Below are 25,033 nucleotides of genomic sequence, written 5' to 3'. Positions count from 1 at the left end.
AACTCTTGCAAAGTAAACTTAAAAACAAATCCTCTAGTGGTTTTGACGAGATACCTGCATTTTTGGTGAAAAACGTTTTACCTTTTATAATCAAACCTTAAACTTATCTCACCAATTTGTCTTTTTGCAATGGGGATTTTCCTAATTACTTTAAGACAGGCAAAATAGTTCCCATTTTTAAAAAAGGAGATCCAAAACTGGTCAGCAATTATAGGCCTATAACCATTCCCAGTATATTTTCAAAGGTATTTGAGTATTAATATTTAAAGAGATTAAATGGTTATCTAAAAAACAATAATATCATAACCATAAATCAACATGGATTTCAAGAAAATAAATCTACTAATACGGCAGTCCATGCATTTTATGCTCATTTAACCAGTTTGATTGATGCAGGCGAATGTCCTATTGGAATATTTTGTGATCTTAGTAGGGCATTTGACTGTGTCAACCATGAAATATTATTTAAAAAACTAAAACAGATAGGTATTACAGGAAACTCTTTACAGTGGATTATGTCATTTCTAAACAATAGACAACAATATGTAAGCCTGCAGACGAGGATCGAGGATTGTGTGACTAGTTGTAGATCTAGTCTTGTTACTACAAACATGAGTGTTCCCCAAGGATCTATAATAGGACCAATTCTCTTTGTAGTCTACATTAACGACATCGTACAAGTGGACAGAGCGGTAAATTTCAGTATATATGCGGATGATACGTCAATTATTCTATCTAACAAATCCAACGTAATCCTACAACATCAATGTAATGATTTTCTTTCATCTTTATATTCTTGGTTTTGCTATAACTCGTTGCATCTTAATGCAGAAAAAACGCAAGTTATACATTTTCACAATAAACAAAAATACTTGGAAAATCTTCAGCTTATTTTTAACAACATGCAAATAGCTACGGTGTCGTCAGGCAAGTTTTTGGGAATAACGATTGACGAATGTTTGGATTGGAAGTTGCATTGTGGAGCGGTTGTTTCGAAGTTGAGTTCCATTAACTATCTAATTAGAAATTTAAAATATGTTCTGACGGAAAATCAGCTAATTATGATTTATTATGCACTCGTAGAGTCCAGGCTAAGATACGGGATATGTTTTTGGGGTATGTCTGGTTATGCAAATGGTATTTTCGTCATACAAAAGAAAATATTGCCTTGTGTCGCTGGTGTCTCCCGACTAACTAGTTATAGAGAATATTTAAAAAATATAAAATTTTAACATTGGCGTGTCTATACATTTTTGAATTATGTGTTTTTATTTTTAATAACTTACATCAGTTTAAAACGAGTGGTGATATGCATAATTTCAATACTAGATATTGTCATAAACTTTATATACCATTTTCAAAAGGTAACATTAAATTTAAATCGCCCAGGGTATACGGTCTACAGGTGTTTAATCATTTACCTACAGTTGTAAAGTCCACTAGTTCAATAAATGTATTTAAGAGAAATATTAGGCAATTTTTATGTGAAAAAGTGTTTTATACAGTCGAAGAATTTTTTAGATCTTAGATATTAGCTGTATTTCATTTAGCTTTTAAATTCATTTCATGTCTTGTTTAGTCTAGTTTAGTGTTTAGTTTTTAGCAATGTATATTCATGACTAATTCTATACAAACTATGTTTGTCAGAAAGAAAATAAAGAATTTAATTTAATTTAATTTTAATTTCTTTTTGTATATTTACATTTTTCTTTTGTATATATTTAGTAAAATAAATACAATAATAAATCACAATACTTGTTTATAAAAAAGGTCACCTGGACTATAGGTTTTCACTTGCAAAACGCTATGCGGACTCGTAGTCCGCCGCCACTATCGGTGCACAAAAACGAGCGCTAATCGAGCCGGAAGGTTAAAGAACAAGAAGGAACAATAACTACAACATACATTCTAGCACGTATGGCCCTATAATTTGTACCAATTTGCAGCATGTAGGGAGAGCCACAGTTTGTTTATTTTAAAATGTAACATTATATTAAAATCTTTATTATATTAAATTTATATTAAACTCTCAATGCACCAGTAGTACAGAAATTTAAAAAATTCAAATATAATTCCTTAGGTAAATTTTTTGGCACATCTTTATGAATACTTAAATAAATCTGATTGTAGAAATCTTCCCTATATTTTGTAAAAACCTTATCCAGTTCAAGTTCTTTGAATAACTCATAACATTTTTGTACTGATTCTTTATTAGCTCTACCGTAATGTTGTTCTAGTAGGGTCCTTTGAGCTGGGCTACTTCTCTGATAAGCTTGAATTGCTAGCCACGAAGGTCTTCCTTCTGAGATATCAGTACATGACTTCTGTATGTCTGACATTGGGTTAAACACTCCATTGAAATCGTCCTGCAATATAAATAAAATCAGTTAATTATTAAAAAATTGAATGAAAAAGACAGCAAGGATTTGATTTCACGTACAAAGCGTCTATGTATCTGTCGATACGTATTTCGAAGTCTCATCAGAACAGTTATTCATAGGCATTCTCAACGTGAAAAATAATCTTCTCTGTCTTTTAAGAAGCAACAATAAAATGGCTTCGTTATGGACGCAATAGCGACATCTGATAGAAAAATCGGTAAGATAGTTTCGAAAAAATTCAGATTTCTGCTTTAATCTGAACCTTCTAAAAATGCAAGGTATAACAGACGTTGATAAAGATGTTAATAGAGACATGGGGAATCTAAAATTTGCATTCCACGACATGTCTATCAACTAAGCAGAAATCCTCAACGAATTTGTTTCTTGTACTCATACAGAGTAGATCCGAATAAAATAAAAAAGACAGCAAAGATTTGATTTCACGTACAAAGCTTCTATGTATCTGTTGATACGTATTTCGACTTAATAAGTCTCATCAGAACGGTTATTCATAGGCGTTCTCAACGTGAAAAATTTTTAAAAAATATTAAAAAATTCTACGTCTAGCTAAAAGATGGCACTATTAAATTATTAGGTCTACCAAAGCCACTTTACTTAATAAACTGTGCATTTATACAGTTGGCAATATTGAAGTTGTAATCAAATAAATTTTTTAATCAAATGAAGGCAGATATATCGAGCACATTTTTTATTAAATCTTGGCCAAGTACTTTCGCTTCTAGAGCATCTACAGGGGCATTTCGTCAAAATTAGGCTATCCAACAATATGGTGAATGTCATAAACATTAACTGATACTTTTAGGAGCATTTAACCTTATATCACAATACGTATTGAAGTTAGTCAGGTTTTTATGTTATTTTATAGAGACGGTCGACTGTCAAATGACAAACCAGCTTATATTATGTATGCTGGAATCATTTTATTATAAATGCAATTATACGAATTCAACAGTATTTCGTGCCAACGATTTTTATCAATGTAGCTTCATACTTTTTTTTTGGTAGTTAATTTTTCCAGTCCCTCAAATAAAGAAACCTTTATCCACGACCTACCTCTCCAACCAAAACACGAATAGCCGTTCGCAAACTCGCAAACGTTTCAGTTTGTTTGCTTACCCTATCTTCAGCCCAGCAATTGTTCAGTTTCTCCTTTCAACCTTCTATAAGCACTTATACAGGGTGGCGCACCGAAAACAAAACAGATGCATTTACTGGCAGATGATTCCTTTAAAAAAAAAAACGCTTGGACCCGTCGATTTTGTTATCGAGGGGGAAACAAAATTGGCATAAAATCACATTAACATTTGCAGCCCCCTATGCGGGGGTGGCACCATCCCTAAAATCTTAAATGGAAAGGGGGGTCGAATGATCCATCATTTAAAAGGTCTTTCAACTCCCTTTACAATGATGTAAAATTCATGTACTTCAATTCAGTAGTTTTGGAGATTTATTGATTTAAAGTTTAAATACATCATCGTAAGAGGAGATCAATACATACATACATCTACTAAATTGAATACATATATTTTACATCATTATAAAGGGAGATGAAAGACCTTTCAAATAATGGATCATTTGACCCCCCTTTTCATTTAAGATTTTAGGGATGATGCCACCCTCGCTTAAGGGGCTGTAAATGTTAAAGTGATTTTATGCCAAAATTAACCAAGAACAATACAACATCACAGATAACTAACTTGACTGATATATCCATTAACAACTAACCTACGTTAATAATTAATTTTCATTAACTAAAAAAGATAACATTCCCTTGCTTTTCTTAGATATATCTCAATAAGATATTATTATAATAATACATGAACAGTATAATATAATTAAAAAAGAAAATCTAAAATAATATTTCCCTATACTGGAATTTAACTTCATTCGGTTTTACCAATGAACCTTAACGACATAAAGATTCAAAAGAACTACTTGAATTGTCACCACATGCGTTCTGGTAAAACAGAACTTCACATTTAAACTTTCTAACTACCTCCTTTTAAATGTAGTTACATTGGGTTTTTCGATTAACCTTGGGTAAACCATTTCCAACGTTAAAAAAAACTTTTTTTTGCACATAATAACAAAAAACACCACTATGTTGTTACTAGCTAAGTTTTTTAACATTCTAATTCTACAATTCTAAGTTACGGTAAGATCAATAATATTTTTAATAGATAATATATGGTAGCTAATTATAATTTATTCTCTTTCAGCCCTGAAGAAGCCAAATTAATTCTCTTTGGCGAAAACGTTCGGCGAAACAATTGATACACATTAGAGTCTTTCTTGCAGATTTCTCCAATATTTAAGAGTTCACGGTAATATTTATATATATATATATATATATATATATATATATATATATTTATATATATATATATATATATATATATATTAACCGTGACAATAAAACAATATGTTTTATGTGTTATCTCAATAAAAAAATCTTACCTCAACTTTAATGAAATGTGACATTTTTATAGATAGTTTTTCCGAAAAGTTGTGTGCATCCTTATCGTCAATATTAGCCAAATATAAAGCTGTTCTTAGCAATGGTAAGGCAAAACCATATCCTCTCATAGAATAGGTATACTTTTCCAATTCGCTAACGTTATATTTTGTTAGTTCCAAACATTGAGATATATTGGTAACAGCATACGACATCAGAACTTGTTGCAGAATATCACCAAAAAACTTATGCGATTTGAAATGATTTATTAAAAGATACCATACTGATGATTCCACAAATGCTGCGTCTAAGGTTGCTTTGTCACGTCCAACACCTTTAAGAGATTGCCAAGTTGGTTTATTGTACCTCAGATCTGAGATATCAAAAATGTCATCGTCGATTATTACACTAACGTCAATCTAAAAAGTATAAATGTTTTTGTTAATATCAATATGTAGATGTGGAAATGTTCAAGCAACAGAAATGCAATGAAAGAAAATGGTACACAAAAATAAAGAAAATCTCTTACATCATGCTCTATAATTTTATCAAATATTATTTAAGGAATAAAACAGTATGTATTTTAAAATATTTTTTAAATAAAGTTTTAGCTTTTACAGCTGTACCTTTCGTAACTCTATTAAACTGAACATAATTTTTTATTAAACTAATTCAACAGAAAAGTGCTGTAAAAGTATGCAAAATATTTAATTTTCAGCTGAGCACTTTCGGCTTACAAGATCATCTTCCAAGCTATGCTACAATTTTTTTTAAATTTGTTTACACAATCTGTCTACATTTACAAGACATGTTTCTATTCACTACCAGTTTACTTAATTTATAAATTAGTTAAACTTTTTTAAATGACTTGTAAGAAATTTACCAGTAGGTAACTTAAAAAGTATTTTAACAGCCTAATTAAAACCAAAACCTTTCCGGTAAATCAGATGGTTTGTACCTTCTAAGTCTACCTCTTACTTTTTTTTGATAAGCTTATTGGATCACCGTGATAGTTTGTTTGGGTGTGATTTCACTCGTTTCCAATAGGATACACAAAATTGTTTGATCACTTCTTTTTAACACTCGGAACATTAAAATTGTTTTAGTACCTTTGGATAATATCTCCAAGTACAGAGAAACCTATCTAAGACTTATCAAAACAGCTAAAAAAAATGTACTATAAGAATCGTCTGGGAAGCTCTAAAAATGTTGCAAGAGAAACTTGGTCAATAATAAACGATCTTCGAAAAAAAACTAGCATAGCTTAAACATTTTCTTTACCAAACCCTGAAAATCTAAATGAATACTTCGTTAGTGTGAGTAAAAATATAACATCAGCTATTTCGCCACTACAAGATCCTATTTTCTATGTTCCCAATTCAAAAAAGGTCTCAAATTCATTCTTTATAAGACCAGTTGATAAATCTGAACTGATCAAAAGCAAATCTTCCTGTAGTACTGATGGACTATCCATAAAAATTTTCTTAAATCTCACAAATAATGTGTTGGAAGTCCTGGTCTCACTAATTAACGATTCCTTTGAAAAAGGTATATTTCCAGAGTGCCTAAAGACAGCCATTATTGTTCCTCTTTATAAGGGTGGTAATTAATCTAATGTCTGCAACTATAGACCTATTGCCTTACTACCTGTCCTATTCACAATTATTGAGAGACTTATAAAAGCCCGACTTATGTCCTTTCTCGTTGAAAACAACATTTTATCACAAAGTCAGTTCGGCTTTATATCTAATAAATGTACCAGCGATGCTATGTTTTCTGTAATACATGAGGTCTTTCAAGCACTAAACAATAATCTTTATACTGCCACTGTTTTTTGTGCCTATGCCAAATCTTTTGATTGTGTAAATCATGACATTTTGATAAAAAACTAAATTTCTACGGAATTCGAGGTATTTCTTTGAATTTGTTCCAATCTTACTTGAGGAATAGGAAACAACTAGTTCGAGCAAATGATACTGACTCTAGTCACAAAAGCATTGTATGTGGAGTACCACAAGGTTCAGTACTGGGTCCTCTACTTTTCCTTATCTTTATAAATGATATCACTAACTTCAAAATCGATGAAAAATCGATTTTTCTTTTTGCTGATGATACCAGTATTACCTGGAAGAACTCTAATATTGCAACGCTTCTTGCAATTATAATTTCTGATCGACTTAAAATAAAAACCTGGTCTGACTCTAATTTACTCCCTTTTAACGTGGATAAGACAGTAGCATTATCTTATAAAAGATCTTTTCAACCCTTGCTTCTTAATACCAGTCAGATCAGTATAATTGCTTCTGTAAAATTTCTTGGTCTTTTTATAGACAGCAACCTTAAATGGTCCCTTCATATCGATTTGTTAAGTAAGAAACTAGCCTCAGATTGCTATGCAGTAAGACCTCTTTCGAAGAAAATGAATTTAGCATCTTCCAAAATAACATACTTTTCTTTGTTTGAGTCTCATCTTCGATATGGTCTTCCTTTTTGGGGTTCTAGTACAGCTGCCCAATCTGATGTTATTTTTAAATTACAAAAAAGAAGTACGGTATCTTTTTGGCCTCAGTACAATAACACATTACAAAAGCTACTTCAAAAATCACGGGATTTTAACTCTTCCCTCTCTATATATTCTAGAAACTGTTTGCTTAATTCGTAAACACCTACATGTTTTTCCAGCAAGACCTAGTCATGAGTACTCCACTAGAAATTCAAGCTTTGATGTGTATTTACCGATCCCATCCGCTGAGTTAGTAAAGAAATCTATATTATATTTGGCAGAAAATTATACAACCAACTGCCTTTGCAACTTAAATCTACAACTTCTTTCCTTAAGTTCCATAAATTGACAAAAGCCTATCTATCTGAAAGACCTTATTATTCAGTGGAAGAGCTTCTCAACGAATAATTAAGAAAATACAGTTCGTTTAGGTACAAGTAACAAAGTATTTTTATTTATATCTGGGTATCACATGCAGCAGCTTAAACTTATTCGTAAACTAGTTTGTAAGGTTTTATTATGCAATTTGCAATATAGTGAAATTTTACAATAGATTGTATATTTTATGTTTTATTCTATGATATTGCCGATTTATGTAATTTTAGTAAATTTTAATTGTTATTGTTATTATTACTTTTTTTTAACTTATGTAAGCTTTGTCCATAAAATTGTAAAATTTTTAGTGACAATAAATCATTTTATTCTTTTCTATAACGTCTTTGTTGAAGTTGCTAGTGGTGTCCCATGGTTGGATACCATAAGTCCAAATCAGTGTTATGATAGTTTTGTCTAGGGGGTTTTTGTTTTAGAGGGTGAGTTGCGATTTTATTTCTATGAGCCAATATTACTGTTTCAGTTTCAATTGTTTTCTTTTAGCGAAGATGTGCTTCTGTCATATTAGTTTACGGTCCAGTCACATCCCTAGGTATTTAGCTTGGTCAGAATGTTAAAGCTGAAGTCCATTAAATATGACTACTGGGCAGTTGTCTCGTTTCATTGTAAACGTTACATAAACAGATTTACTAGCATTTACTACTTTATACATGTAACCAGTTTTGTATATTGTCGAGATCGATTTGTAAACCTCTAGAGGCAGTTTTAGGCCTGGTATGCCACGTCATCGCATACCAGGCCTAAAACTGACAATCAAAATAGCAGTGTCATCAGCATAGATTGCAACTAGAGTTGATTTAATTTATATTTAAATGGGAATAAGCCACAATTAAAGGTTAAAATACGTTTATTGACGTTTCAATTTCCACTTCGGAAATCGTTCTCAAAATAGAAACATTAGTAAATTTATTTATTTATTTATAATTTACTAATGTTTCTATTTTGAGAACAATTTCCGAAGTGGAAATTGAAACGTCAATAAACGTATTTTAACCTTTAATTGTGGCTTATTCCCATTTAAATATAAATTAATTTAAAATGCCACAAGAAAATAGCTTCAGAACAATAGATGTTGCTGCAACAAGAGTTGATTTGGTTGCAGGTAGATTGGCTGTAAATAGCGAGTACAGGGATGGTTCCAGTATGCTTCCTGAGGGTACGCCTGCAGAGATAGAAATAAATTCGGAGAGCGTTGCGTTTATTTTACCTTAAAAGTTTTGCATAATTAAATAAGCTTTGATTATTTCTCAGAAGGGGTTCGGAACGTTTTGTTTTATGTTATAAAGGAAGGCTTCATAATATACTTTATCGTATGCCATACTTAAGTCTAGAACGACTGCACTACAAAAAATTTTTGCCTTCTAGGTCATTACTAATTATGGGCCATATTTATTTCTGAGAATAAATAATTGATGGTCAGGTATAAGTTTTTTTTTTTATTGTACTCCATCGGTTGCGTAAGTATATATTTCTAGTAGTTTTGACAGAATTCGTAACAGACTTATTGGCCTATATGAGGGTTTAGTATTATTGGACCAATTTTCCACTAGAGCAGCGAGAGTGGCATGGACAAGATTTGGAAAAATAAGTTGGACACTTAAGAATCACAAAATAGCTTAATACACACATTATGGATGTCAAACCTAGACCTTAACCAAGTCAAATATAAATAAACCAGCCACAACAGAAAGAACACTGGAAAGAGCAATGTTAGATATACGACTGTCAGATAAAAACTGGAACTGGAGCAACGACTGGGTAAGATAAAAAACAAAAGTTGAAGATATCACAACAAAAATTGCCAAATTCAAATGGAGCTTCATAGGTCATACTGCTAGACAAAAAGACTAATATTGTAATGCCACAATACAACATTGAAGACCTTACAAAGGTAGACGACCAAGAGGAAGACCGCAGATTATGAGATGAGTAGATGACATAAAAAAAATAGCCTACTTAGGATAGATATCGTTAGAAGGAGTTGGGAGACTCCTATGTCCAAAAATGGACAATAGAAGGCTTAGAAGAAGAAGACTATTATTATTAATATATATTACAAATAATACCTTACCATTCTCTGGCACCATCCAAGTATGCAAGCTTTCTTGAGGTTATCGTCTGTAAGTACTGAAGGCTTCTCCAGCATTCTGTAGGCATACACAGAAAATATTCCCTTACCAATATATCTTGGCTCATCTATGTTGACAGTATACTGTAACAGACGGGAATACCTTTCTCTGAGTTCCGGATATGCTCGATGGTAAACAAGCTGTTTATCAACAATTTCTTCACAAATAGAAGGAAACAAGGCGTACATTTTATTCGTTTCAAAGGACAAATCAACTGGTTTACATTCGGTTTGGAATCTAGAAAGTAAGTTAACTTTTTAGATTTATATAATAATGATTGTATACCTAAATGTTAAAATAGTGGAACATAAATGGATAAAACGCAATACTAAATATTGAGACATAACTTTTTTATTTTTACAAAATATGACGATTATTTTGCAGAACGTTTAATGATGTTTACAATATATTTTTTCGTTAGTGTTGGTCTTAAACTGGCCTTATAGATTCATGATTCGAGTAATGCTATTGGATTGAGCTAGTAGCTCAACAGCATGATACTATAACAAACATGTTTGTTATAGTATCATGACTCAACAGTACTGTTGCCGGTCTTCAGCCCTCATAAAGAAAGAGTGAGTCTTCAACAGGGTTAGCACGCTGCTGATTGACTATGAGTTCTGTACATGCTTATAGAGAGAGGGGTAATATTTGTCCTGAGCAAAAACTTCCAATCCGTCCATTTTAGTAGACAACGACGGTAAGTTTAGAAGCTACAGCTATACAATATAATTAAAATATTTTTGATACTTTCTGTATGTCAACCCATATAGCTTTAAATATAATTAATCTGCAGTAATAATTATTAAAATCAAAATTTTTAAAGTATTTTATTTTATTTTACAATAAAAGCAGTCAAGCAACTTTATTTAGCATATTTAATTTTTACTGATTCGTTTATTTAATAAATAAAAACGTATAAATAGATTCTAAGAAGGGGAGAATAGGGCTCCTTCAGACAGGAGGCAGCTTCAGACATTGATATTGTGGGTAAACTTAAAGACTTGAGTTGGCAACACTGACATCAAAACATTCGATTACTACTCACACTATTATAGTTCAGTCTGTAGAACAGTGCAGTAAAGGGTTCATGTCATAAAGTGAAAAGTTAGTTTTTGGTGGTTGAAAGTCAAATTTTTGGATTGAAGGTAATATGAGTTTTTTATTAGAAGATAAGACTTAGGATAATTAACATTGCTACCAGTTTCAAGTCCATTTACTGTTGTATAACCTGTACTATTCACATTTGTTACTGATGGCACTCTTAGGTTATATTTTTACATTTAGTCTGGACACATCAAATGGGGCACCTTCAGACAAAAGGGTATGGGGCACTATTAGACAAACGCCATGGAAAATAGAGACACCTTTTTTAAAATAACTTGCTTAAAAGTTATATATATTTAGTTATTTAGTTATATATATTTATTATTAGTTATTTAAAAAGGAGTTTCTCTTTGTTGCAGATTGTTTGAAGATGGTAAGAAATAGGAAAAAACAGAAGGAAATTTCAATGCCGAATCTATGAAAGAATGTGAAGCGGCCATCCTAGATGGTGAATCAATAAGAAATGCTACTAAAAGATTTGGATTAAAATATCAAACTGTTATGTACGTTAAGAGGTTTAGGGATAACCCAGATGGCGAACATGATATGAAATTAAGAAACGATACTAGAAAGGCTTTTACTGACAAACAGGAAGACGACCTTGAGGCATATTTAATTAAGTGTTTAAAAATGTTTTATGGTCTTAACAATCTAGAAACTCGAAAACTAGCTCATGAGATGGCCAAAAGAACAATATTGACTGTTCTAAAAACTGGAAAGCTTCAAGAATATCAGGAAAGGACTGGCTATATGGTTTTATGAAACACCACCCAAGATTATCTCTCCGTGCTGCTGAAGGATGCAGTATTGCAAGTGCAATTTCTTTTAACAAACATAATGTGAATGCTTTTTTTAATAATTATGAAAAATTAATCAAAAGGTATCCAGAACTCTGTGACTCATTCAGGATTTGGAATATGGATGAAACAAAAACTGAAACTAATCAAGAACCTTCTCGTGTGATTTCACAAAAAGGCCAAAAACAAATAGCAGCTGCTGTAAGTGGTGAGAGAGGAACTCTGTTTACTACAGTTTTGTTTATAAATTCAGCTGGAAATACAATACCTCCTGCTCTAGTATTTTCGAGAGTGCACTTCAAGAGCCACATAATAAATGGAGACCTAAACAGGACCTTGGGTTTGGCTCATCAGTCAGGTTGGATGACCACTTTCAATTTTGTTCATGTGATGCAGCACTTAATAAAATGTTTATGTTCCTCTGAAAAGAGAAGAATTTGCGACATTCATGAGAACCACTTATCAATTGAGGCAATAGAACTAGCAAGAGCTAATGGCGTGCACATTCTAACAGTTTTATCCCATTGTACCCACATGATGCAACCACTGAATGTGTAATTGATAAAACCTTTTAAAACATATTATAATGCAATTGATTCATGGTTGAAGTCTAACCCAGGAAAATGTTTTGAGATCTATCACATGATTTACCACAGAGCAGAGTTACCACAGAGCATTATAAATTCTTTCACAAAAAGAGGAATATTTTCAGTTGACAGGCACATTTTCACCGACGATATGTTTGCTCCCAATTTGGTCAGTGAGACACCTAATCATCCAGACAAAACTCTTCCTGATGAACCTCTAACATGCTAACTAGCTGCAAGTCTACCAACTTTAGAATCTGAAAAACCACCCTCATCTTCCCAAATTTCAAGCGAAAACTTTCAGCAACCAATAGACACTCCATCAACATCAAGCTGCCAAAACTCTACGCCTATGCCCTCTCAACAGCCTGGCTGTTATTTAAGTCCTGAGGAGATACGAGGATATCCAAAGTCGAAACTCAACACTAGCTCCAAGAAACCAAGGGAAAAGGGGAAAAGCAGAATAATAACTGACACCCCAGGAGAGCTTCTTTTGACAGAAAAACAAATCAATAAAAAACTAAGAAAACCACCAACTCTAATGCCGAACGTACTAAATCTAAGAAAAGAAAAAGAAGACAACTGATGATGAAAATGGCAAACACTCTGATGATAAAGTATTAGAAGAACCACAGCAAAATTTTGACAGGAGTGAATTGAAAATTGAAGATTTAAATTTGGGACAGTTAAAACAAAAAGATTTATACTATGTTGGGAAAATCATTGGTAAATGTGATGATGGGGATGTTGAAATTTCATTTTTGAGAATGTCATCGAAAGTAAATTATAAATATTTCTATCCCATCATACCAGATATCTCTAGTGCTTCTTTAACAGAAATTGTAACCCGTTCGCCAACGGGCTACAATTGTAGTTGTTAAGTGTAAAGCAAAGAATTGAAATACTTATGATGATTATAAATATATATATATATATATATATATATATATATATATATATATATATATATATAATTTATTCAGATAAAGTCTGTCTGTAAAATTCAGATAAAATTCAACAGTCAGTAACATTGAAAAGAAATTTCTAGAAACTGGTACGGTTGAAAATGCACGGAAATCAGGTCGTCCCTCTGCAAATTCTGATACAGCATTAGATGTTTTACTAAGTTTTGAAGAAGATGCGCACACTTCAGTGCGTAAAGTTAGTCGCGATATCGGTGTTAGTAAAACAACAGTACAAAAACTAATAAAGCTTGAAAAATGGCATCCTTATAAAATCAAACTTGTGCAGGAATTAAACGAAGATGATCCCGATAGAACAATGCCATTTTGCGAAGCAATGGTGGATAACTGCCATCGAGACCCTCTCTTGGTACAAAACATTATTTTTTCTGATGAGACCACTTTCACGTGGTCACGGGTTCAAATGGCGAGGTTAACCGTCGGAATTGTAGATACTAAGCAAAAGAAAACTGCGACTGGATACGTGAGCATCATACACAATACTCGCAAGAGGTAAATATATGGGCTGCAATTGTAAGAAATCGAATCATCGGACCCTACTTTTTCGAAGGTATTTTAAACGGAGCAACGTACCTTGAGTTTTTAAGGGGGTATCTCATACCTTCTTTACGTAATTTGTTTCCCAGCAGAAGTAATCCTGAAGGTTTTGATGAAAGTTTATGGTTTTAACAGGATGATGCACCTCCACATTATGCTGTAGATGTTAGAAGGTACCTAGATGAAATTTTTCCGAACAGGTGGATTGGTAAACGTGGATGTATTGAATAGCCAGCGAGGTCACTAGATTTCAATCTTTTGGATTATTTTATGTGGGGCCATCTGAAGAATGTTGTGTATCAAACGAAACCAGCAAATATTCAAGAAATACAACAGAGAATTCGGACAACAATTAACAATATTTCTCAAGACACAATAAACAAGGTTCAACAAGAATTTGTACAACGTTTGGGTTACTGTCAAATACAGCAAGGGCTGCAGTTCAAACATTTATAAAGTCATGTATTTCATCATATTCTGTCCGCTAGACAATAGGAATTTTTGATAATATTGTTAATTTAACTAACGCGTTACTTTATCAACACACACAAAACTATTGTATTTTTGTCCAATCTGTACCAATTTGAATCAACATGTGATACATTTTTGGAATCAGCTCAGCTAGAGTAATCCGAAATTTGAGACAAAATGGGGGTGTTCCATTTAAAAAACAAATGACGGTGACGTCATTACTCGAAAGTAATTCACCCTGTATATTAGAATATTATTTTAAAATACGTTAAATTAAAATCAAAAATCGACGTGTATCAGGATTATTTCTTAAAATGCTGTTTAGCTAAAAAAGAATTTGTTCCATACTTTACGGACACAGTGTATGTATAATATTAAAATAATTTTTACTTACGGAGAATTTTCGATATTGTTTTTATCCACATTTTTTAAACTGAACCAAGCTAATTGTGTACGTCTTGAACACGTATTTTTTAATATAGTTGTTAACATATTTTTAGGTACGTCTAGACGATATGGAATTCGTTTAATGATAAATCAGATTTAAAAATACCATACAGACCAAAAACTAACAGACATGTAAACAAATATAGTCTTCTTATTAAGTCTTAATTAGGCGTTTATCGTTCAAGTTGGTAATTGGTTTATAAATTTGCAATTATAAATTTTCCATAATGTTTACCTTAAATAATATATGTAGATTAAAGCTTACTACCAATATACGATATATCACTTAATACTTACGCTGTATTTCATTTATGTAATTACTGTGTTAAAGATACAATTACCAACATTTATTAAAATAAATGTTTAACACCTCATTAAACGCTTCATGTTTTTTTTATGCAAGTACACGCCCTGTAGCAATTTGTCTCCTCGTACTAAAACGGCTTAAAATTAAAGAAATATTACCACATGTTGGTGTAGGGGACAATACAAACTCAATTTAATTTTAATATCAAACTTTATCTAATTAAATTTGTTAACTTAACTATATTCTACTTGGACAGAGGAAATTACAAAAAATAGAATTATAGTTAAAACCTAGTGACATACTTACAAAAATTAACAAAATTACTTTATTCTAGTAGGACTAAATCATACAACGTAATATGTATACTCAAAAGATTAACACTAGTACTATCAATTATGATATTAAATGTAATTTTATTAAGAATATAAATTGTATATTTGTATACTTTCTTCTGTTGCGTTATTTGGTTAAAAAAATAGTCAATGACTAGTAAACACTCACATAACACTTGAATGACATTCGAAGAAAGGTCCAGAAGGTTGATGCTCTCAAAATCTCTTCATGTCTACCCAGCATTAACCAGATGGTAAAAAAAGTATAAAAATTAACCTGCGTGGCTTCTGGAACACATGAATGCACTGCTAGAAGCACAAACCTTTCCTGTGCCTTGGAAGACATCGAGGTTGATACTGCTTCCCAAAGCTAGGGAAAAGTATCGCCCCATCTGTCTGCTTCCATGCTTCAGTAAGCTGTATGAAAGGATGCTGCGAGTACGCATAAACGATATGATTGAGAGGTCAGGTGGTTTATCAAGGAGGAAATTTGGTTTTTGTAAAGGGAAAAGCACGATTGATGCAATCATGAGTGTACTCGAAGCATTGCGCAACAGAGGGGATGAACATCGCTGGGCGGCCCTGCTGTTGTTTGATGTCAAGAATGCATTCAATACGTTACAGTGGAACGAGATAATGAAGGCAATGGAGGAGAGAGAATGTCCTGGTTACCTGATGAATGTAGTGGCGGAGTATCTGTCCGAGAGAAGGATTATGGTGAAAAAGGGCACATGGTGGAATCTGGCATATGACGGGGGGTTATGCATTGTGAATACGGAGAGGGTACAACCCCCTTCACATTTGCGGATGACCTCGCTGTACTGGTAGTGGCCCGGGATGAGCCAGATCTTAAATACCGTTTGTATAATACTGTCTGCGGCAGCCTTATGGACCATCACTGGATGTGTTCCGTTGCATGTTTTGGCGGTGGAAAGAAAAGAGCTTTATGAGGGAAGAGGTCTAAACCTTACTGTGGCTGAAAGAAGACAGGAAAGGGAAAAGTCAGTTGAAAGATGGCAAGAAGAATGCAACAACACGGAAGATGTGGCACAGTGGACGAAAATGCTGATCCCGAACATAAGAGATTGGGTGGACTGTGGCCACAGGCGACTGGATTATTTCCTGACGCAGGTACTCACAGGACATGGGTGTTTTAGGGCCTACCTCTATAGGATCGGAAAGGCTGACACAGATGAATGCCTATACTGTGGATACTCGGACACATACGATGTTAAATTGCAGCAGATGGATAGTGGAAAGGAACAGAGTGGAGGGAGAGACAGGTGTGAATTTTGTTACAGTGAGAGAAATGATTGAGAGAATGATTGAAAATAAATTAGTTTGGACTAACATACACAGCTATATCCGTGCAGTGATCAAGAAAAAAGAAGAGGAAGAAAGACTGCTGGATAAAACGCTAAAGGTAAAAGTGAATGATGCTGAAAGGTGAAGCTAGAAAAATGAGTCACACTGTATGAGTTAGAATTCGTGAGTCAGACTGTGGGGAAGGATGAAATACCCATCTAGGAATGATGCCGAACTAGGAGCGATGAGTGTCTTCTACGCGCTACCTAGAACGAGACAGGGTGCCTCCTTGCTGATGAATAGAGTGTGGATGTGTATGAATGGAGAATGAATGAATAAAGGTAGTGATTCAGAAGTGATGCCGGCCTTACAGTGGCCATTCCGCTTCCGGATCGCTGGATGACAGAGGAGGGTCTGGTTTAGCAGGTAGGCGTTCGGCGTAGACTCGGCGACGAGAGGACATTTTAAAGTACCTCGGTGGTACCACTAAATTCAGTCAGGCGGCGTCCTGGACTGAGATGTCTTTTGAAGATTCCAGACCCCCCCTCTATAAAGACGAAAAAAAAAAGATGGTAGAAAAGGGCGGAACCTGACGGCGGAACGTCAGTGATAAAAAATACATACAATAAAGAAAAATATTTCTTAATATCTTACCACAAAAATGTGAGTTGCACCACAATTGAACAAACGTAAATTTACGTCACTACGCATTTCGATGGAAGACCAAAAATTAAGTGACCGAAGATAAGTCGTATTATTTATTGTATAACTTTGGGTAAAGCTTTTGCATATTGAGAGTGGTGCATAGTAATGCTCGAAGTTGTGGCTTCGTTCACAAGAAAAAATCTTACATTTTTATCCCAATTTTCGTTTAATATTATTAATTCTAACAATAACAAGAGTAACTACAAGCGCTATTCCAAATTAGTTATTAATTTAAGTATGCGGTAAGAGGGAGCGTCCCTACAAGGTGAAATGTAAATAAAAAAAATGGTCAAAATGAATTTTAGCACTTACGATGTGTCCATATCTAAGTAAAAAATAAATATTTTTAATTACATGTTTAATTGCCAGAACAATCAGCTGCCGCATGGTTTAATATCTTAAAACAGAACTATCAAAATCTATAAACTAATACTACAATAATTATAAAGTAGTAGAGTAGAAAGTTCAACTATATTCCTTACCTCAATGATACTCTGTATCTATTATCCCAGGCATGCTTCCATGGGATCTGTCAAAGTCTGTGTTTTTAATGTATGATTTATGCTCATTATTAAAAGTACATAAATACATTATTGTTTAAGTCAGCGCATAAAATATGCCGTAGCGACTATTTATGATAAAAACGTAAGACGAACATAGGAGTAAAGTTAGTCTATACTATTTTTTCTACTGTTTAATTGGTATGTTAACTTTTGTTATCTAGTAAAATTTATGTTTTCGTCTTGTTTACTGTCGCCATTTGAAATTTATGTATTTTTTCAACACAATAATATTATTCTCGTGTAATTATATAAATGATAATTTTGCTGATATTATATATTACATTTAAATGGATCTTGATAATTACTACTTGTACGTACAAAAGATTTCCATAATGAATACTGAATGAACTGTAATATATTACAACCTTCTTAAAATAATTTTTAAATCGCCAAGTTAGGCTAATGATTTACTATATATTTTTTTATTGTTCAATATCTATAAGACAAACTAACTGACCCTATTAAAGCTGGCAATCGGATAAGACAGGGAGATTCCCTGAGTCCTCTATTGTTCACCCGTATTATGGATGAGATAATAAAAAAAGTAACAAATAAAAAATGTTAGCAAATGGGATAAAAACAACTTACAATAATCTGCTATGCAGACGACGCAATACTATTCTCTCAAAGTAAAGATGATTTACAACGTATATGCTGCACCAATTTAATACAAACGCCGAAAAATTTAACATGTTAATTTAAGCATACACACAGCAAGTCAAGAATATGGTTTAGAACTCAATACAACCAAAACTAAATGCATGCTCATCAGCAGAACACAACAACCTCCGATGCAACTGACATTAAACAACTGAAAAATAGAACAAGTGGAGACATACACATACCTTGGAACCACAGTCAACACAAAATGGGACCAGTCAACAGAAATAAGATCACGAATTGAAAAAGCGCGAAACGCGTTCAACAATATGAAAAAGTGGTTCACAAGCAAAATCTCAATGGAACTAAAATTAAGACTGGTCAAGTGTTATGTCTTCCCGGTCTTGTTCTATGGAGCAGAGGCATGGACCACAACGGAAGCCACCCTGAAGAAACTAGAATCCTTTGAGCTGTGGATATATCGCCGTATTCTTCGGATAACCTGAACAGACCACATCACTAACGTGGAAGTAATGCAGAGAATAGGCAAAAGCAAAGAAATAATCTTCACCGTAAAGAAACGGAAGCTTGAGTACTTCGGACATGTCATGAGGCATACTAAGTACCGGCTGCTACAGTTAATAGTCCAAGGAAGAATCGACAGTAGAAGAGGACCGGACAGAAGACGACACTCATGGATGCATAACCTGCGACAATGGTTCGGACTAACATCGACCGAACTGTTCAGAGGTGCCGTAAACAAAGTCAAAATAGCCTTGTTAATAGCCAACGTCCGAAACGGATAGGGCAAAGGAAGAAGAATTTCCCCAAAAAAGACAAAGTACACGGTTATAAGGTCCATTCACTTAGCTCAGGCATATTTTGACAGATTCATAGTAGGAAACCTACAACACAAAAATTACTACCTCTCCGTATTAATAGCTCAAATATACTACTATTGCAGACTTCTTCTTTTGAAAAAAGAAGAATTATTCTAAATAGTGGGAGTGTATACTAAACCCATAAAATTTTCCCTGTATATTTAAAATATAATATTTGGGGTATTACAATTTAACATATTGTAGTAAATATTTGTATTATTCGCGTTGTTTATTTTATTTATTTTAGTTTTATTATGTTTGTTTACTTCTTTGTTAGATTTATTTAGTTAATTAGTTAGTTCTATTTTGAATTTTATCATAATGCATAGTCAAAGTTTTCCATTTGTTCCATTGGCTAATACGCTGGTAAGTTTTTCTTAAATAAATATAATAAAATGTTCTTCAAAAGCTAATATTTTAGATGGGTAAGATTGCTGATAAATTACAAGGTAATTAAACTGCACAAAGGTTTATTCAAAATGTCTAATGTCTAATAATTTTTTAAATTATTTACTGAATGAAAACCCTGATGAAATAAGTTGATCATTAAAATGTATTTATCGAATTATGTAAATGTTACAAATGTTTTTAATAACAAAAACATTTTAGTTAACATCTAAATGTCTGAAAGTCTCAGGAAAAAGTGTGCGGAAATATAAAGAGAGGTCTAATACAACCCTCACATTAAAGAAGGAAAATCGCAAAAGGAAATTAACGACTGACAAATGATAGCGTCAAAAATCAAATTCGCTTAGAAATTTATTCCATGTATGAAGAAAGTAAATTTCTATTATATATAAAAAACATATTTTATAAAAAAGTTGGGCTAATATAGATTATATCGTTGAGTTGCGCCAAATATCAAGCAACCAACTTAAAGTTTTTGTTAACATTTAGCTTGAGTTTCTTAACCCTTAACTACTGACGTGGATGTTTCAGGACGTAGACTCTGACATGCGGTATGTCATACCGTTGCCTATTCTCCTTTGTTTTTAATATGAATTTATCTTATATCACTGTATTTGTTTTTTATATCAACTACGGAATGATTCTTCACATTGCTGTAGCATAATATACTGCTACAAGTAAAATAAACTTTACTTTTTCAAGAATATTATGAATGCACGCATAATATTTAAAAAAATGGTGGACGTTACTACAAAATCGTTTATAAACTAAATTACAAGAAAAATTGATTACTTGTGACTAATAAATGGTAAAATAATGTTAAAAGAAACAGACTAATGATTTAAATTTAATGAGAAACTAAAATACAAAATTCTGACAATAACCAAAAATTATAATAAAATAACTACCTAAGTAGTCATTTTGCGCGCAAGGTCCGCAATTTTTCTTTGTACACTGTAAGCACACTGGTTTTCCACAAGAAAAGCACACATAAAAAGTCTTTCGCTTTAATGTACAAGGGTATAAGTAACACGTCTTCTTTTTCTCAAGCCTTTCTTCAAAATCTGCTTCTTTTTGGCGTTTTTGTCCTAGTATTCGTTCAATACCACATAATAATTCTCTCGGGATTCTGGGATTTTCGAGTCTTCTTTGTATATGAGGTAAAAATAATTGTTTTGATAACTCCTTTGTGTAGTTTAGCCTTTCCATATTATCTTCTTGTAATGATTGGTACACAACATGCGAATTAACAGCAGCTATATCAATGATGCGGTAAAAAATAGTAAGTGGCCATCGGCGAGAACGACGTTTTACATAATATTTGGCACACTTGGCATCTAAAGTATCGACACCTTCTTTCGTACGATTATATTGAGCTATAATTTCTGGTTTTCCAGTAATCTCATCCGTGCCTATTGAATGGTGCATCGAAGAAATAAGTAAAGCAGCCCACGATTTTTTTGGCACATGGGAAATTAGGGATAAACTTTTCGTAAATCCGTAAGTAGTTGAATTTACTTGCCTACATCGGTGTGGCTGGAGTTCCGGAGGGATTTCCTGTTTATTTTTCTTGAGGGTTCCCACATACGTTAACTTCTTTACTTCTAACTGCTTAACTAATTCTATAGAACTAAACCAATTATCAGCTGTGATATTACGGTTAGTTCCATAAATAGGTTTAGCAAGCCGAAGAACAGATTGAGTTGGTTTATTCATCTTCTTTTCTTCCTCAGATAACCCAGTTCCGTCAGTGTCCTTGCCTCCATATATATAGGCATTGTATAAGTAACTTGTTCGTGCATCAGTCAGCCACATTATTTTAATGCCATATTTCACAGGCTTATTAGGCATATACATTTTAAACCTACACCTTCCCCTAAAGCCAACCAACATTTCATCAATACAAACACATGTGCCTACGGAATACAGTTTTTGACAATTTATTATGAATATATTAAATATGTTACTAATGGCTGCTGTTGGATCTATCTTTTTTCTTTCTTCTCCATCCAGAGGGTTATCAAAACGTAAATATTTTAGAAATATTGCAAATCTTTCTTTTGACATAACACATCTAAATATATCTCTACCAGTGCCATCTGTACCAAATATAGAATTTATATCTTCGTCAATGGATTTGAAAGCTGATGAGTATAAAAGCAATCCCAAAAAGGCTTTTAGTTCTATTTCATCAATTTCATTTAGTTCTGGTCTATTCATTCTTTTATAGTTTTCACGAATTGCACGTAATTTATTATTTGTCCATTTACGTATTGCTTGTATTATATCCTCAGAAATAAGAAAATTAAAAAAAAAATGATGAAGTTTCATTTCTTACATCTCTGGACCGCACAGCTGGTACTTTTGTTACAAGGTTGTGTAATGGAGTTCTTACATTTTTCGAGGGTGCTGTAGTAGACCACTTAAAATGATTTTTGCCATAAAAATATGACTTACCATTATCATTTAAATGATATTCGTCTTCAGAACTTTCCGACTGCTCACTTCCGGTGCTGTGTAAACTTTCAATACATATTTTTTCGCTTGCATCGTCAACATCACTATCACTAAAATATTCTAAATCACTAGGTACTTCATCAGCCCATTGAGATAAAATAGCCTCATAATCATCATCTGAAAGCTTTACAGTTTAGCGGCTAAATTTAGAACAACTGGATGAACTTGCTGCCATAATAACAGCAAAAGAATACACTACACTGCTTTTAACTATAGAAATGTTAATACTGACATGCGGTACTTGATACCGCAAGAAAACTTTATGTCAACGTAGCTCAAAGACTAAACGTGTACTAAAACTGCAGCAGTTGAGAGCAGGTACAATTAAACCCCACTTGAAGGCACACAGATGGTGTTCTAAGAATCTTTTATAAAACACGTTTTACAACAAAATATATTTTCGGCTCGGTATGGCATACCGCATGTCAGTGGTTAAGGGTTGAATAGTTTCAATAAACGAATAAAGTTTAATCAAGTTTAATCCAGAATTTAAAGTTTATCCAGTTAGTCGGTAATTAATAAAGTTCTATTTTATTTACGTTTGTTTACTATTAATATTGGCTAGGAGCACGTGTGCTTGGTTGTATAGTAATTTCCAGCCAGTAGTCTGTCAAAAAGTAACTATCTTCGCAAAAAGATAATTACTAAATTCACTGGACAGTTCGGACTGGGACTAGCGAACCGACTACAACAGCAAATTTATTAAAATGTAAATTCTAGCTGGAAGGTAAGATAGTAGAACAAGTGATGAAGTTTAAATATCTAGGCATCACATTATCTAGCTACGAAAAGGTCGACACTAAAATAAAAGATCAAGTAAATAAAGCAAACAGAGCTGCAGGTTGCCTGAATGAAACAATATGGAGAAATAAAAATATTGGAAAAGAAATGAAGGGCAGAATTTACAAAACAGTCATCAGACTAATACAATGTAATAAAATACGCGGCAGAAACACGATCTGCCAGAGAGAGGATAAAAAGGATGTTAGAAATAGCAGCGATAAAAACACTTATAAAAATTGGTACTATGGGACAGAGCTAGAAGTACAGACATACGACGTAGATGCAAGGTAGAGAACATCAAAAACTGAGTAAGAAATAGAAGAGTAGAATGGAACGATCATATCAGCCGAATTACAACAAATAGAGTACCTAGTAAAGACGGCAACAGACGGTTCCCCAATAAGAAGGTGATCAGTAGAAAGACCACGAAAACGATGGAACCACAACTTGCTGGAGGCACATTAAAAATCAGACAGAATCTTGTCTACATAAAAAGAAGCACAAGAAGAAACATTTTAAATAACTTTTGTTTTATACATTTCTTTTAAGTTAACATTTTTCAATTTACAAAAAGTACGTATTTTATAAAAAAAAACGTTCTTATAAGAAATAGCTTAAAAAAACAAAAAGAATGGTGGTATATGTTGTATATACCCCCAATACAAGCGGAGAAATAGCTTATTCAAAGTTGGTTTTTCTTCGTAAAATGACAAAATTTATCGTCGCTGCATCAAGCTTAAAGCTGATCTCTGAAAAAGATCTGAATTGCACTATTGTTTGCGAATAATCTTGTTTTTGTGCCGTAAAAAGATTTTTTTTTTGTATAAAATTAAATAGTTGTGTCGGTAAGAAAAAGGCAAATGTTAAATCTGCTACTATTACTTACTATGCAATATTATTTTCCGCGAAAAGAGCAGCTAAATAGTTATTCCTGAAAAAATTTAGTTGTATGTTATTTTCAACAGTAACTAATGCGTCTGATGTCCCGAAAATTTTTTTAAAACTCTATTGATTATTTGTCAATTATTAGTTTGTGGAAAACCACCATCCTAATCTTAATTTTATAATTCTTAAGTTGTAAAACACAGGATAAGGATAATAAGGTAACTGGACGGTAAGACGGACTTAAAGGAGGTTCGTTTTATGCTTTTAAAATAGGAAGAATTATCACATTTTTAAAATACAGGGTGAGTCATGAGGAACTTTACATACTTCTACCATATGTAGAGTCCCTCAGGGAGCATATCATGTGGCCACTAAAAAATGTCAAGTCCTCTTCTTTATTAATTAACAGGGTGATTTGTGTAATTGACCATTTATTTAATTTTACTGTAGTGTTTATACGGCTCATTTGATTTTTTTAATTTTTGCATGATACAGTACACTATTATCAAGCATTCGACTGGTATTAGCTAAACTAAAAAATTCCAGGACTGGCTTTGGAAAAATTAATTTAGGGATTCGTATTAAATATTACACCCTGTATAAATTTTTTTTAAAATGCAATAAGTGATTTTCAAACTACATAAATAGCCAATGAAAACGACATATGCGACAATGTTGTCGCACTTTTATTAAATTTTTAGTGAACGATCAAATCTTACCAAAAATAGAACAACCATAATGAAGTATCAAATTATAAGGTAATTAATTTAAACAAATGTTATAAATTTTAAACATTTAAAAGTGTCCTGTATAGCGTTGGTCGATTATTGTTAATCCATCTACAAAATTCCAACCTATCGATCTCATCTTCAGCATGTAGTCGCTGAACCATTTGAATGTGATATGGGTATAGATTATTTTTTTGTAAGACTCTAC

The 25,033-nt window shown here is 32.9% G+C and overlaps 1 protein-coding gene across 1 annotated transcript; it reads right to left on the bottom strand.

The window, feature by feature from the left end:
* Positions 1-1,988: 1,988 nt before the first annotated feature.
* On the bottom strand, positions 1,989-14,956 carry LOC140436601 (farnesyl pyrophosphate synthase-like). The gene is made up of 4 exons (XM_072525551.1): positions 14,759-14,956; positions 9,825-10,119; positions 4,860-5,276; positions 1,989-2,366 (listed from the first exon to the last, which is right to left on the bottom strand). The coding sequence occupies exons 1-4, from the start codon at positions 14,854-14,856 to the stop codon at positions 2,022-2,024; spliced, it is 1,155 nt and encodes a 384-aa protein (XP_072381652.1). The 5' UTR covers positions 14,857-14,956; the 3' UTR covers positions 1,989-2,021.
* Positions 14,957-25,033: the final 10,077 nt, after the last annotated feature.

Source organism: Diabrotica undecimpunctata, chromosome 3, assembly GCF_040954645.1.
Source record: "Diabrotica undecimpunctata isolate CICGRU chromosome 3, icDiaUnde3, whole genome shotgun sequence".
NCBI lineage: Eukaryota > Metazoa > Arthropoda > Insecta > Coleoptera > Chrysomelidae > Diabrotica > Diabrotica undecimpunctata.
The sequence above is the reverse complement of the archived record's forward strand: the minus strand, read 5'-3'. Positions and strand labels throughout refer to the sequence as shown.

Bases quoted from the DNA above. Each gene is read 5' to 3' on its own strand.
- LOC140436601 (XM_072525551.1), bottom strand. From the start codon at position 14,856: ATGTTAACAACTATATTAAAAAATACGTGTTCAAGACGTACACAATTA. The intron at 10,120-14,758 runs GTAAGTAAAAAT...CTTACTTTCTAG, and splicing joins AACAATATCGAAAATTCTCC to ATTCCAAACCGAATGTAAAC. The intron at 2,367-4,859 runs GTAAGATTTTTT...TTTATATTGCAG, and splicing joins CACATTTCATTAAAGTTGAG to GACGATTTCAATGGAGTGTT.